The following is a 15,435-nucleotide window of genomic DNA, read 5'->3' as shown; positions in this document are numbered from 1 at the left end:
GCTGGTGACCTCGGGCCGGGCAGAGGTGGGGAGCCATTTTAGCTTTGACTGGGGAGCTTTCAGGCAGCCCGAAGGGCCCCTGCTCTGCATCGCCGGCTGCAGAGCTGTGTGGGAGAGGCGGGCATGGCTTTGCCGGCGCGCTTGCGGGTTAATCAGTGTGAAGCAGCAGTGAAGGCTCTGGACTGAAATCGCTGGCTTGGGAAGCAGGCTGAAGATGACCTCTGATTTTGGGCAGGCCTGCACCTGCTAGGGCGACAACACAACATGTAACCTTGGTGTTCCCCCCAAAGAAATATTATGCCTTTTGCCTGTACCCAAGGGTCAACTTTCATGGCTCTCCCCTTAGCAAGATCAATTACTGAAACACCCTTTCCTTTTCTCAAGGTGTAGGAAGGAAGGCAAATTCCAATAAGTCTCCAGATTGTGCTCCTGACTGATAATTTAGTGTGCAGGGCTGATGAGAAGAGACAAGTCAGAAGCAACCACTTGGAGAAAACCAAGCCGAGGATTTTCAGGGGTTTTATATCCCTGGGTTGGTAGGGAGCTCAGGTCCAGGGTCCCAGGGACTGCTCCTAGATTCTTTCAGCCCTCCTTCAGCAAGATGATGGACTTGCTAAGTGGGGTCAGAGCTTGAACCAAAGGAGAGGATATTTACCCAGGTTCCATGCACAGGCCAGTAATGGAGCTGCTCCAGGAGCAGCTTAAGGTTGGTCCCAGTTGCCTGTCTGAAGCCCAGTCTCTAAAATGTTTGTTTGCATGCCTGTGGGTTTATAATGCACAAAAGGCTGCCAGGACTTGGGGATAGAAATGACCCAGGCCTCTTAAAGGGAGGGCCTGGCCTGGGCAGCATTGTGGGTGGACAGAGTTCTCTAGGGAAACTCACACCCATTTCCCTCAGAAGCAAAAAAGTAAATTATATTAGTTCCAACCAACCAGGACTTTTCTCGTGCCAGACATCCTGCCATGAGGAAATTTTAGAGCAAGGACGCCCAGCATGCTGCCCTTCTGTAGGAATGCAAAGTTGGGCTTCCTTTCTTTTCTGATTTGTGCGGGAAGGAGCTTATTACCTTTGGGGACAGATGTCTTTCGGTTAGAAAGAATTGAAAATAAATAAAACCCTCTGGGAAAAGGTGAGTCTAACTGCACCCACCCTTACCCCCCAACCCCCGCGTACCCCAGGCTTGGACCTAGAAAAGAAGGAAGAGGGAAGGGTGAAAACACCTAAGGTAGTTCAAGCCTGGGTTGGGGGTTGAGGGAGAGAGAAAGGGATCCTTGAGCACAGAGAACTGGAAAGCCTTTGAGATAGCAGAGTCCCACTTGGATTTGGCCTGTGGTTCAACAAGTTAAACAACCGCTTGTTCTGTGGGCTGGAGTGTCAAGACAGGCAGACGTCCTCATTGACAGAGAGCTTGCTGTGTTTGTCCAGCCTGAGACCTTTTCAATGACTGTTTGTCTTTCTAGGCCAAATTGAGGGTTGGGGCTGGGTGAATCGCCTCTGTTTGCCTGCTCCACTGCTTTCAGCCGTGCCAGACAGATGCAGAGGTCCCCTAGGATTGGTTTAAGGCTTTGAGGTGGCCAAAGGCTGGATTGCTGTAGCCACAAAGTGAATCCAATAAGGAATGTTAATATTTGGGGGGCTTGGGGGGGGTATTTCTGAGCTTCTTAACTAAGAAATGTGGATAGCCAGGACCAACTGATAGAAATCTTTCCCCTCCTTAACCTGATCTTAAATTAACTTTGATAAACCAAATGATGGTTTACAAATGGGTGAGGGGGTGGAAGCCATGTGAGGGTTAGGGATTCACACCATCACAGGATCTCTACAAATCCGAAAAAAAAAAAAAAACATCTCATCAGTTCCCACATCCACAACTCAATTTTCAATCTGATAACCTCCCAAAGGATACCCAGAGCTCCTTCTCACCAAACTCAATTCATAAACTTACAGAAAATTATTGGAGTTTCTCAAACAAAAAATTTAAATTCTGGAGTGAGAGGTTCAAATATTGACTGACTGAAAGGGTGCTTAACCCTACCTGTAATGGAGATCCACAAATGAATTACAGATAAAAATCTAGTGGGGAAATGATGACTTTTAATATTTTTATCACCAAGGATATATTGTTTTGCAGTAAATGTAGGTAGTTTCCAGCAGGGTCCTCTTCTTTCACTTCCAAATTTGAAAATAATCAAAGAAACACTTATAAGCTCTCCAGACCAACGTGTTATTTCACTCATTTATTCAGGCCACAGTCTTGCCATGCAAATATGTAGGAAATTATTTAACTAGTGACCATCTCTCTTTTCCTCCCAAACAGGCTCAAAGGCAGAAAATGAGATACAAGACTTCTTTGGTGATGAGGAAACGAATACGGCTTTACCGAAACACCCTGAAAGAGTCAAGTAAGTTAATATCCTCTTTTTGAATACTGGTTTGCTGAAGTTATTTTTTAAGTAGGAAGTTATTTGTGTATTCTTTTGGTCTTTTGGTTATGTTGGTTGCTAAGTTTGGAATTGAGACTCAGTGACACTTAGAACAACACCTTGGTTCTAAGTGATTTGATGCATTTGCACACAAATCAGCGACACAAGGTCCCACCAGCAGCCAGCTAATCCCCCTCAATGCCTACTCATCTGGACGTTCTAGAATTAATATTTGACGACTCTCTCATTGAAACAACCACCCCTGACCTTCTGCAGTTCCACTGTCACATTATTCTATGACATATTCATCTTGAATTCATTTCCGGACGATTTGATTGGAATGAGGTTTGACATGTATTGGCTTCCATGAAAGGAGCAGACTTTGATCTTGGTGATGGGGTTTACATGATATGCATCATCTTTACCAGGGACACCAGCCTTCTGCAATGTGGCAGCAACGATGTTCCCACAATGTGGTGTCTGAATGGGGAGTGACTGACAGCCACTCTGTCAGGAATACCTTCATTGTGAAGAATTTAATTTAATATTCCATTTAGAATAAGCATATGATTTAGGGTTGGGTGTGTCCCCTTTCAGGCATCTGGTTTTCCTTCATTTCAACTACACTATCAGCTGACAGTTGCCTCCAAGGTATTTCCTTGTTGGTAGGAAAAGCAACCTTCTTAATGGAAGTTAAATGGACAACTTAGGAAATGATCCTCTTCTATTATTTTGGGATGATTCAATAGCAGAATTCTCAAGAGAGATGTGGCTATTATGTAATTTCAGTTATTTTAATTCCTCAGTGCTGCTCTGGAAGATCTTTTAACCATGTTTTGTAATCTTTTGTCAAAAGATATTTTGCTTGGAAATTGTATCCAAGAATTTTATTCAAGCATATTTTCTTTCATACTCAGTTTCATTAATGATGATTAATGCCTAAACTTCTACAGCAGAAGGAAGGAATAGCTTTATTTCAAAAATCCCAAAAGATCTCATTTCCTTTGTATAGTTTGGGCATGGATCAAAAGCAGGCTTCGGGAGCTTAAGGGCTTTGTTTGTTTGTTTGTTGTTGTTTTCTTTCCCTGGTAACACTAGAGACAACTTCTCACTGTAAGAATCTTGAATTCTGTCTGTGAATAGCCTATGAAAAGATTTGACCCTAGTTTTGGGTGGTATCCTGACCAGAAACAGGGAAGAAAGGATTTAACAAGAGACTGCAGACCTAGATGCAGAATATTCAGGCAACAAGTTTTGTGATTGGCCAGGCTCTGTGCAGTGGCTCTCAGCCCCTGGGATCCTAGCATAAGCAGCAACAGATAATCATCTTTCAGCATTGTTTAAAACAGCAAAATGGAAAAATAGCTCAGTTACTGGTCTGAAATCTCCCCCACTTCTTTTATTCCCAGAGAAGAGAAGATAGACATTCTCCCATTTGAACCAATGATGTTAGGAGCTCTGGCAGATGGTTGGGCCACAAAATATCATATTTCTATACAACAGGACTAGACAATCACTTTAGTTCATGCCATTGCTGTGTCATGGCCTGGGTAAACACAGGTGCTTAGGATATGATTCTGGGACCTAATAGCATGTTTGAAGTCTTGTAGTAAAACTTGCTCCAAACAAGTCCCCATGGAAATTCCTAGTGCTTCTTGAAACTCTGCAGAAGATCTGAGCTACAGAATACGTCATTTCTGCAAATTAAACAGAAATGTAGACTTAACATTGATATAACCCCCAGAAAGATTAAGAAGAAAATGCTTCAGCCAAGCATTTGGTATTAGGGATAAGTGTAGTGAGAAAGTTTCTGAAGGAAAAATTCTGAGCAACACTGATAGACACTACTACTTAGCCTGCCCAAGAAATAGTGAATGAAATCTGGAATCCTTGCTACCTGGGCACTGGAAGACTTGGAGGAATGCACTGAAAACTAAAATATGCCTCCTTGACATTGATGCCCCACCTGTCATCTGTGATTAGCTGGATACTGCTTTGGGGCTTATTTCAGAGATATGCATTGAATACCCTTATGTAATCAGCCAAAGTTCCCAGTCTATAAATATTTGTGAGTGAAATGGTTTTTTCTTTCTCCCTATCTCTGTCCATTGGGAAATGTCCTTCTGAAAGAATGCTTGGTCCCATTGCTGTGGTTAGCCAACCAAGGTATGAACCATGTGGCTCCAAGGAACTTGCAAAGATCAGGCAAACTCAATGACCTTAGATCAACTGACCCCTGCCTTCTCAAGAAGTATCTACCCAGGATCTGTCCAGATGTTTTCAGGGCTTCAAGAGAAGGCTGCATCTGGAAAGGATCTCCATGGGGCCAAGTTACTCTCTGTGAATTTGGCTGAATCAGATGTATCTGCCTTTTCACTGCTGGAACAAAAAGCCATACTCATGTTCAAAGCTTTTCAAAGATAAACTTACTAAGAGAGAATATGTAGTGTAGTAAAAATCTATGTATATAAAGTATCTACTTCTTATCCCTGCAGTTCATGGAGTCAGTGATTAGAATTCAGGAGGTCCACAAATTTGGATGGGGAAAAAAATTGCTTCTTTATTTTTACCACCTTCTAATGGAATGTTTTAGTTTCCTTCCATTATAAGTGTAGGCAACAAACAAAGAATTTTTAAAAATCACAAGCTTCATCAGACTTCCAAAAGCGTCCACAGCCTAGAACAACTGCGGTATTAGTCAAAGCTTTTGATGCAGGTGTGGTCAGGCTGATTTTATTTTATTTTATTTTGCCAAACCCACAGCAAGTGGAAGTTCCTGGGCCAGGGATTGAACCTGTGCCACAGCAGTGACCTAAGCTGCTGCCATGACAGTGCCAGAGACTTAACCCACTGTGCCACAGGAGAACTGCAGGTGTGGTCACAATGTATAAGTGATCCATTTTTGCACAAATCAGAGTTTTAATAGATGCCAAAGTAGATGTTTGACAAACATCCTTAATGGTAGATTTTAGATTACCTACTTTTGGATAGGAAAGAAAATCTTTTAATTGCTGGACTACTGAAGAAATGTCCCCTGCACTTAGGCCTGAATACTACAGTAGAAGTAGTCTAAGTTCTGTGATGAAGAATGGTTAACAGAAACAGCTAAGCAAGGGGCCCCAAAAAGGAACACATTGGTTTGATTTTTGATTTTGATTTAGTTTTTGCTTGATTTTTGAACCTTCATGGGTTGGCCTAGACAGCTGTAGCACTCACTCAACAGATACCTGTGTGGTGGAAAGCCTGAAACCAGTGCTTTGAGGAAGTGCAAAAGGGTGGAGGAAATGGAAACAAGGCACCTGTGGGAAGAGGGGTTAAATCCCAGAAAGTGAGCATGTGGGAGAGGGTGAAAGCTAGAAAAGGAGAAAAATCCTCAAAGTCTAGTGTCAACACTGCTATATGGAAGCCCTTGGTTTCCAGAGGAGAAGACATTTGGCTGTCAAATGCCCTCCTTTAACTTTTTTTTTTTTTTTTTCCTAATGCTAACACAGTATCTATTGGTAGTTTGTTTGAGCTCTTCTGGCCAGAGGAGCAGAAAGACCTGGACTTGTCAAAGCTGAGGGAAATTGTTGTGGAAATCAATCCCTCATGAGATTGTGGCCCTGAGCAGGGAACAATCCATTAAATGAAGAAAGTCTCAAAGAATCTGCCAACTACTATAAATAAGTTAATTATTTTTAAAAATTTAAAAGAAACCCTTATTTAATGACCAGGAAATGTTTAAGAATAGTCTTTAGTGCTGGAGATGAGTGGGGTAGCTCAATCAACTCCATCAGAGTTCCTTGTAATCTGTACAAACTTGTCACCTCTGCTAGGGGAATGGGTTTTTTTAACTCAATCCTTAAAACTTCTCTTAAAAAATCCAAGCCTTTCGCTGCTTTGAGGGTACTTTATATAGCCACCGGGGAGCCCCAAGAACTTAGGATGGGATTTTCAGCTACTTAGTGCAAGGCTGGCTTTAGGGCCACCAGGCCTTTTAAACCGCCCGGCGGTGCATCCGGCCCTAGCCGGTGGGCGCAAACAAAGAATCCCACTCCTCTGTTTATGCCACACTCGGCTGGGCTAGAACTGAAGGTTTTGTCCACCGGCTGACCCCCCACCCCAAGACGGCGGAACCCACAGCCCAGAAGGGCATCCCGAGAGAGGAGACCATGGCCCGCGGTCGCATTCCCAGCCAGGGCCGGGAAACCTGGCATCCCCTCTTCCAAAACCCAGAAAGCAAGCGACTAGAGACAGGATGAGGCCGCGGGCAACAAGTGGCTGGAGGGAACTCAAAGTGGAAGTGCTTCTATCCCTTTTCCCAGAGGCTCAGTTTGCGTTCGGGTACCAAGCTCAAGACTGCAAGGTGACGGTGGGAGACCTGGGGTTGAGGACCTGCTCCTCCTCTTCATACTTCGCCTTTGTTTCTTTGGCTGGTTGGCCCCGCAGGTCCTTGTGATTTGGGGGGGTGGGGTGGTGGAGTATCTTTAGACCCTCTCAGGAGGGCGATGTGGGTTCCAAGCCAGCCTCCCCCAGGTCATCACCGTCTCCGGCCACTCCTGGGGCTCGGTTCAGGGCCAGATTCCCTGGTCCGCCGGTCTCTGAGCTCTCCAGGCACCGGGGTGAAGGAGCCAGCAAGGCTGAGTGGGAAGAAGAGAGGAGGAGGGGAGAAGAAAGGATCCAAGTAAGACGCGAAAGTGTGGCCAGGGGTTTCGTGGAAATGAGAGAGAGAGACAGAGACAGAGAGAGACAGAGGCAGGAGAAAATTCGAAGAAAGCGAGAAAACAAAATTAGGCGCTAGAGCTGCGGACCTAGGAGTTTTCCGGCTGCGGGCCTCCAAGTCTGTAGCCACCTTTCCTCCCCCAGTCCCGGCCCTCGCCTCGGCCCGACTCTTGGGACAAACTGTAGAAGCAGGCCGCGGTCCCCGCGCGCCCGGTGCTGCCCATCAGTCCCGGCGGGGCTGGGGGCTCTGGTCTGTCCTTAGGACCTTTGGTTCAGCGCAAGCCCCCTCCCCAAACCCAAGCCCGCTCTTTTCCAGGAGCCGCGAGGCAAGCGGATCTGCCCAGCCTGCGGGAGAGAAGGGGGAGGGGGCTCACAAGTGGAGAAAAGAATCCATGCCCGGGTCAGAGCGCATGAGCAGTAGAAGCCTGAGATGGGGGTGGGGAGGGGAGCTGGAGCAGTTGTGATTGTGTGTGTGTGTGTGTGTGTGTGTGTGTGTGTGTGTGTGTATTCGCGTGCGGAGAGACCTGTCATCGCTGACGTCGGACCGGGCCGCGGGCCAATGGGCGACCTAGGCGATTGTTCCTCTCGGCGGGCCCGGGCCGCGGCCCCGAATCTCTATTCACTTCCTTACGCTCCCCGCTGCTGCCTCTGTAGTGGACAGGATTTCAAGTAGGCATTAAAGACAGAGAGAGGGAGGAAAAAAAAAGTCACAACCCAAAACTTGAGATGGGGTTGGGGGGTGGGGGGAACTTTGCAGAAGTTTTTTTCTGGTTGTTCTTTCCCCTCCCCTCTGTCAGGTGACAGTGGCGTGAGCCGCCCGACCTAAGGAGCTCCGGGGAGCCGCGGCCGGGATGCAGCAGGCCGCCCTCTCCCAGCCGAGCTGGGCTCTGAAATTAGTATATATGGCCCTAGCGCTTCGGCACCACCACCACCTACAACATCACTTCCCCCACCTCCACTCCTCTGCAGGGCACCGCTGCTTGGAGCGTCCCGGGGAGTTGGCCGCCAAAGTGCGCTTGGAGCGCAGGTGGGACCCCCTCGGAGAAAAGCCCAGGGGCCCCCACAAGCCACAGACTGAGCATTGCGCACCCCACGGCCCCTTCCACCTACCCTGCCGCCACCGTCACTGTCTTGCTCATGAAGCGACAGGGGGCTCTACTGCACTGCCGCTCAGCCGGACCTTGGTGGAGGCGCTTGGCCTTTCGCTGTCCGCCCTGGTTGCTGCCGCCGCCGTCTGGCTCTCGGTCCCGGCGTTGACCGCAGAGGCCGTGGTGTGGCTGGGCTGGGTCTGCCCCCTGGGGCCCGGTAGAACGCTCAGCCCACGCCGCCCGCTCTCACTCGCGCTATTTGTCTCGACAACAGGTAGCAGCTCTGGACACCATGGCCCCCAGCTCGCTGCCGCCTCCAGCCCCTTGGTGTTCCCAGGCCTTCACGAGCAGCCTCCCCAGGCCTCCCCCAGCGGCACTTTGAACGGACTCCTGCGTCTGGGGCTCCCCGGAGACATGTACGCACGGCCTGAACCCTTCCCGCCGGGACCTGTGGCCCGCAGCGACGCCCTGGCAGCTGCCGCAGCCCTGCACGGCTACGGGAGCATGAACCTGACCATGAACATCGCCGCGCCCCACGGTCCCGGCGCCTTCTTCCGCTACATGCGCCAGCCCATCAAACAGGAGCTTATCTGCAAGTGGCTGGCGGCTGACGGCCCCGCGCCCCCGCGCCTCTGCTCCAAAACTTTCAGCACCATGCACGAGCTGGTCACGCACGTCACCGTGGAGCACGTCGGCGGCCCTGAGCAGGCCAACCACATCTGCTTCTGGGAGGAGTGTCCGCGCCAGGGCAAGCCCTTTAAAGCCAAATACAAACTTGTAAATCACATCCGCGTGCACACGGGCGAGAAGCCCTTCCCCTGTCCTTTCCCGGGGTGTGGGAAGGTCTTTGCTAGATCAGAAAATCTCAAAATACACAAAAGAACTCACACAGGTCAGTATTCGGCACTATCTGTCTCGTGCGGACCCTCTGGGGAAGCAGAGGGCCTCTTTCAGGCCCCCAGGGCTGGATTTCCTCAAGTTCCACCTGGGGGGAGGGGGGATATTTTGGTGTTTCCGTGAGCCGAGTTCATAAAATATTAATTATGCCCTTCTGTTAGAATCACAGAAGTTTCCTGAGGCTGTGTATGGGGAGGACAGTATGAGATTACTGCTGGGGGGGGGGTGCTTGGGTTTCTGTGTGTGTGCAAATGTGTGGTCTCTGCTTATGGAGTTTGATTTTAAGATAGTTGAAAAGGCATGGTTCCCCGAAGTCGTAAAGACATAGGAACAATTTAATTCTTCCCAGTCCCTTTGGAATTGTGTGGCCACCACTCTTCCAATGGTTGGCCTGAAGACCTGACTGCCACCTGAACTGATGTCCATCAGGCCTTTGGTTCCTTCTTTAGGACTAGGAATCTCAGGGGCTAACTTTGCCCCTGTTTTGGATACTTGGTGCCCTGCACTTGGGATGTTTTACAAACCCTCTCTTTTGCTTTAAAAGAGACTCAAGGAGACTCATCCACTTTAAATGTCATTTACTGAGCTGATAAGTGAAATGGGGACATGTGTCAACCACATCTGTTAGTTCTAGTTAACAGAAAGAAACGGAGCCTGCTCAAAAGCCTGCAAAGTTGAACTCCTCTGGCCAGAAGCATCTCTAATTAATGCAATTGCAAGGAGAAAGTTTTCACACTTCCCAGAACAGCCTGTTAAGTTACATTAATTAGTTTAGCAGGCGATGTTTGTACTCTCCTTAGCTAGGGTTTTCTTGCCCCCACTTCCTCAAAGTTTGAGAAGTCAACATCTCTCCTCCTCCTTTTTAGGGATGGGAGAAGGAGGCCCATGAGGAGAGGATGAAGTAAGTTACAGTTTGGTGCCCCACCTTTACTCCCTGGCACTCTGCCTTACTCACCTCTATTTTTGGTGGAAACATCAGCAATTATTAGAATCAAAGAACTCTCCCAGGCTGGCAATGCCCAGGAAGGAAGATTGCTAAATTCTACCTTCTCCCCCCACACCATGCAATCTTGGGGCAGATCCCTGACTAGGACATTGGCACACAAGGAAGCTAGATCAAAGTCCACTTTAGTCTCCTACTTTATTTCCAGAAATGTCCGGATTTTCTGAGCTGTTTCCAAGGCTCCCCACCCCAACCTCTTTCAAACATTTGTGTCCCCTTGCTTGCAGTTTTATCCAGGGTAAAGAGTAGAGAAGTGAGGCCCAGATCACAGCCCTCAGGCTAGCTGCTCATTGAGTTGGGGGAGCACCACGAAGGTAGACTTGCAGTCCTGAGCCAGAAAAGGAACTCTTTTTTTAATGACGGGGGTGGGGGTGGGGGGGTTAAACAAACAAACTTTTACTGCTCTTTGCCGGCCTACTGTTTGAAGTCCGTGAAGCAGAAAATGGTTAAATTCTCAGTGCAATCGACCTACAGCAGAGAAGCAAGTTCAGTGCGCTCGAGCTGGCTCAGGTTTACATCTATTCAGAACAGAATTCTAAGTGCACCCTGTCCGGTTCCACTGGCAGTCCTGATTCATTACCGCCGGAGTTAAGGGGAGGGGGGGATCTACAGAGCCTCTCCTGCTCTGGCGTTTACCTCAAACCATCCTCTCAAAAAATGAAAAGAGGGGGGGGGGAAAAACCCCAACAAAATGTTTCTCAAATGGCAATAGACCTCACTACAAATTATTCATGAAGACAGTTTTCGATTCAACAAGAAAATAATTGCCTTTTCAAATATTAATAGCGTTTCATTTCCTCGAGTCGCGGAAGCGGCGAATAGGAGCTGCTTTCTCAGGAGTTGAGATTTTCCGGGATCTGAATCCCGGGCCTGGCTTCGGAGGCAGCTGCTCCGAGCCTGCTCCGAAAGCTTTCGCTTTGCGGCGCTCACAGCAATCCCCGAACAATGGTCCCGCCGCGAGGGAGGCGCGGGCCTACCGGCCGGCGCCCTTCTCAAAACCCCTGAACTGGGGGCTCACCCCACTCTCCCAGGCAATTGGTAGAAGGAGGCAGGGCTGGGATCCGAGAGAGAGGAGGATAGACCACGCTGGGCGGAGACGCTCGGACAGCCTAGTGCAGCTACAAGTGCTAGAAAATGGCGCGAGCCGAACTGCCCCGCTGCTGCCGAACTTTGTCCAGGGGGCCTGGGCGCCGGGCCGGGGACGAGGTCTCTCCCGGCTGCTGAGTTTCTGGGAGGACACTCCTAGCCTTTCACGACCTAGCCTCCGGCCCAGGCTCCTTGGGGCTAGCTGCGGGGCCCTATCCCAACCTTGCTTCTCCACATCCACCCACCCACCCAGGGCGCAGCGCCCAGACCTGGTGGGAGGGAGAGAGCTGGAGGCTGCGTGACGGGGGGTGGGGGCTGCAGAGTTAGGCGAGGAGTCCTGAGCTCCTCCTGCTGCTGTGGAGAACCGGGAAGAAGCAGGGGCGCGGCCTCACCTGGCCTCCCGGGGGCCTTGGAACTTCCAGGCTGCCCCTGCTTTTTTCGCCTCTGTTCCTAGTCTGGGACGAAATCATTGTATCTGCTTTACATGAATATCCAACAAGGAGATCATGATATGGGATTGGGGGGGACGTTTGGGGGTGACAATCAACCTCAAAATCCCTTTCTCCTCTGTTGTCTCAGCAAATCTTGCTTTCTTTTGCAGGCCCTGAATTCTATGGTTCTTGTAAGTGATTTTAAAAAGAAAAGAAGGAAGGGAGGAAGAAAAGTTTTAGTTTTGCAGATGCTAACAGGAATCAGAGAGGAGAAAAAGAGGGCAAATAGGAGCCCAAGTTTATTCTGCATCTTTCTTATTTTTTTAAATAAAATTGTACCAGTGTGCCGAGAAATGGCTGATGCCGGCACCGTCCAGTGTTCCACTGTACTGACAATACTCCTGCAGCGAGAGGACCCCGCGGCCGCGCGGTGCTGGAGCTCCAGCCGCTGCCGCGCGTAGGCGAAGGTTGTGCGCAAACCTCTAGCTCAGATTGAGCCTCCATAGGGCCCCGGAACGCGGGCTTTGTTTTTTCAAATCTGCCCCCTAAGCACCCTTCTTTCCAGGAAGCGGCGGGAGAAGCGACCACAAAGGCAAGAGTCCTACAGCTGTTCATCTCTTCCTCTTTAGCCAGACGCTTGGTAGTCAACCTAGGGCGTCTGGTCGCATCCGTTTGTTTAAAGAGCATGGACACTTTTTCCCCTCCTTCCCGCAGCGTCTGCAGCTCCAGCGGGAACCTGGGCTTCCAGGTTCTTGGGGTCCTTTCCTCCCCCACAAGCTGGCGAAGAGAGCCGGCGGTGAGCTCCCGGATTGGGGCTCGGTCCTCAGCCAATGTTTCCACCCTAACACGCGCTCGCGCCTTCCCCTGGCTCTACAGGGCATCACACCACGGATCCGATCCCCTCCCTGGTCTACCCCAGCAGCTCGCTTGCTCTCTGGTTCGCAGAGCCAGGCCTGGCCTGACCGCTGTAGCTGCGCTCATCCTGAAGCCTCAGCGACCAATCGTGAGGTTGCAGGAGAGGTTCCGGATCCTGCTTGGCTCGGGCAGAACCTGTCTTGCGGGTCTCTCGGCTCAGGCCTGGGAGGCTGGACCTCTCGCGGGTCGTGGATGGTCTGGGGAGACCGGTCAACCTCTCACAGTCAGTTTGGACCAGGAGAGCCGGCTGCCCGCGGTAGAGTCTCCGGGAGGCCGCTGGAGCAACGTAATAAAATATTATTGCCGGCGCGCGTATCTGGAGGGATCCGGGAAGGTTTAGGCAAGATTTGAAGAATGCTGCTAAATGTTTGCCCTCAGGGGGTAAAGGGGAAGGGGGAGGGGGCTCCATTTCCCGTAAAAATCGTGTCTGAAGTGAATCATTGCTCAGAATACCTTTCCCTGCAGCACGAATCCACATTATGCACAGGCCGTGTGCATCGGCTGCGCATCCTTAAATTATTCCATCGCCTTGGCATTTGCACAAAACCTGTTTTAGGAGACAATTTGGGCCACTACTGAATGTATGCGGGTAGGACCGCTGGGCGGGGAAGTGGGGGGAGCAGAGACGTTTGGGTGGAACAGCAACTTTAAGTTGAGCGGATGTAAGCTCCTCAGTCAACTCTATTCTCTGGGCAGAGGTGCTTTTGACTCCGGGTGCAGAAAATTTGGAGGAAAACAACCGGAGTGGATCAGGATTTTCTAGGCAGGAAACTAGACTAAGATGGAGTCTTTGTCGCTCCTCCCCGTCCCCTCCCCCCAGGCCCTGGCGGGAGAGGGGGAGGGGTGGAGGCGTACGGGAGGGAGCTCAGGGGGCGAGCTCAGAGCAGGGGCCTGAAGCGCCGGGGAAAGAGGTTTCTGAAATTTTTCGTGGTAATTTTCCCAAAATGGAAGAGAAATTGGGGGAGGGTGGTGAGGCCGGGCTGGGGCCACAGCCCACGCGCATTAATGTCTCTGCGTTGCCTCCATCAGGGGAGAAGCCCTTCAGGTGCGAGTTCGAGGGCTGCGAGCGGCGCTTCGCCAACAGCAGCGACCGCAAGAAGCACTCACACGTGCATACGAGCGACAAGCCCTACACGTGCAAAGTGCGCGGCTGCGACAAGTGCTACACGCACCCCAGCTCCCTGCGTAAGCACATGAAGGTGCACGGGCGCTCGCCGCCGCCTCCCAGCTCTGGCTACGACTCGGCCGCGCCGTCTGCCCTCGTGTCGCCCTCCTCGGACTTCGGCCGCGAGCCCCCAGTGGCCTCCTCGGCGGCGGTGGTGGCGCGTGGCGCCGACCTGAGTGAATGGTACGTGTGTCAGGGCTCTGGCCCCGCCGCCGCAGACCCTGCGTCTCCCCTGAGTGCCGCGTCACCACCTGGCCCTGCCGCTGCTGCCGCCGCCGCCGCCTCCAGTATTAAGGCTTGAAGAGAGAGTGAGGAAGGAAGAAGGGAAGGAAGGTCACCACTGATAGTTGTTAGAGCTGTTGAATATGCTGATATAATGTCCATTATCTTAAAATATCAATAATGGTACCCATAGAGATTCTATCATCACATCCTGCACTCCCACCCACCTTCACACACAGATGCCCTCATAACTGGGTAGCTTGAAACCAATGCAAAGAAACTAGAGAAAGAGATAAGCAAGAGGTAAACAACAACTGTATTAGGAGAGTTTATGTGCAATATTAGCAACTACAGGTGGCATAAGTAAGACCACAAGGATCTTGTGTGGTTCACAGAATGGGAAATGTTTTCCTCGAGGCTTGGGTCACTTGGATTGCCATCCCTACTCCCTTCCCAGCTCCCAGTCTGAGCTTCCTTAGGAGTTTCTCTGCCGGTATTGTCCCTTCCTATTTCTTTCCTCTTTTACCTCCCAACACTTCCCCCTCCCCCACCTATTCAAGTCCCAGATTCAAAATTTTCCAACCACTTATACAGAGTGGGGTCAGCATCTTCACTAGGGATTACATGCCACTCCTCTGTAGACTGTCCCAAGCACACAGATACATCTGTCTGCCTGTCTATCTGCTCAATATGCTTGGGGTAGGTTGTGAGTCTAAACAACAGAAAATATAAACAAAAGAGCTCAAAAAAGATTTTGCAATTCAATGCTCTAAAGGCTCCTAAGACCAGCCACCTTTTCCCCACCCAACCCTTGTTAGAGGTGCTGCCTGTGGGATTTTGTGGGAGCTTGGCATTGAGGGTTCAGAATGGGCCAATGATATCACTAAGCCCAGGCCTCCACAGGAAAGAGATTCTGCCTAGGCAACAACATCTGGATGAATCATGTCAATTTAGCAGTGGTCTTTGTCAAAAATCACACAAAGATGGTCTTTTTTTAAAGGAGGGGCAAGAGATGAACTGTAATAATAAATCTTTTAAAGGCAAATACCCAATTGGGTCTAGATTGAATGTGTATTTGATATACTGGGCACCAAATTCCCTGAAGGAGAACCAGATGTTGGGCACAGGGAAGAGGAAAATCTTTGAATTTTTTGCCAAGAGGGGAAAAAAATCAGGGGCTGGTTCTCAGTCTGCCACCCTCTGCGGGGCGGGGGGGGGTGCTGCTCAAAATCTTTGCTAAGATTTGGGGGTGGGGGAGAAATGGAGAGAAAAGTTTTGGTAGACCCATTTCAGTCCCCTAAGAATTTAAAGATAAGTAGGTGTGTGGTACTCCTACCTAGGGGGATTCCCCTGAAGAGCTCAATTTAAAAAGCTGAGTCCAGACAACAAGCCCTTGTTCTGTCACTCTGCTGGATACACTTGTTCTCTCTTCTTTTCAGAGACCATTCGAGGATCCTCGGTTCTGTCGCTGCACACCTACATGAGATAAATAACTCCTAACTG

General features: G+C 50.0%; 1 protein-coding gene and 1 long non-coding RNA gene across 2 annotated transcripts; one reads left to right on the top strand and one right to left on the bottom strand.

The window, feature by feature from the left end:
- On the top strand, nucleotides 39–15,121 carry ZIC4 (Zic family member 4). Its single transcript, XM_021069593.1, is given in 5 exon segments — nucleotides 39–1,108; nucleotides 1,110–1,130; nucleotides 2,319–2,403; nucleotides 8,488–9,105; nucleotides 13,575–15,121. Coding segments are annotated over 5 exon segments (1,275 nt in total). The 5' UTR covers nucleotides 39–994; the 3' UTR covers nucleotides 14,012–15,121.
- LOC106505375 lies at nucleotides 4,965–8,372 on the bottom strand. Its single transcript, XR_002337719.1, has 2 exons — nucleotides 8,236–8,372; nucleotides 4,965–7,773 (listed from the first exon to the last, which is right to left on the bottom strand). It is a non-coding gene; the product is annotated as an uncharacterized LOC106505375 (long non-coding RNA).

Source organism: Sus scrofa, chromosome 13 (assembly GCF_000003025.6).
Source record: "Sus scrofa isolate TJ Tabasco breed Duroc chromosome 13, Sscrofa11.1, whole genome shotgun sequence".
NCBI classification, from domain to species: domain Eukaryota; kingdom Metazoa; phylum Chordata; class Mammalia; order Artiodactyla; family Suidae; genus Sus; species Sus scrofa.
The sequence above is the reverse complement of the archived record's forward strand: the minus strand, read 5'-3'. Positions and strand labels throughout refer to the sequence as shown.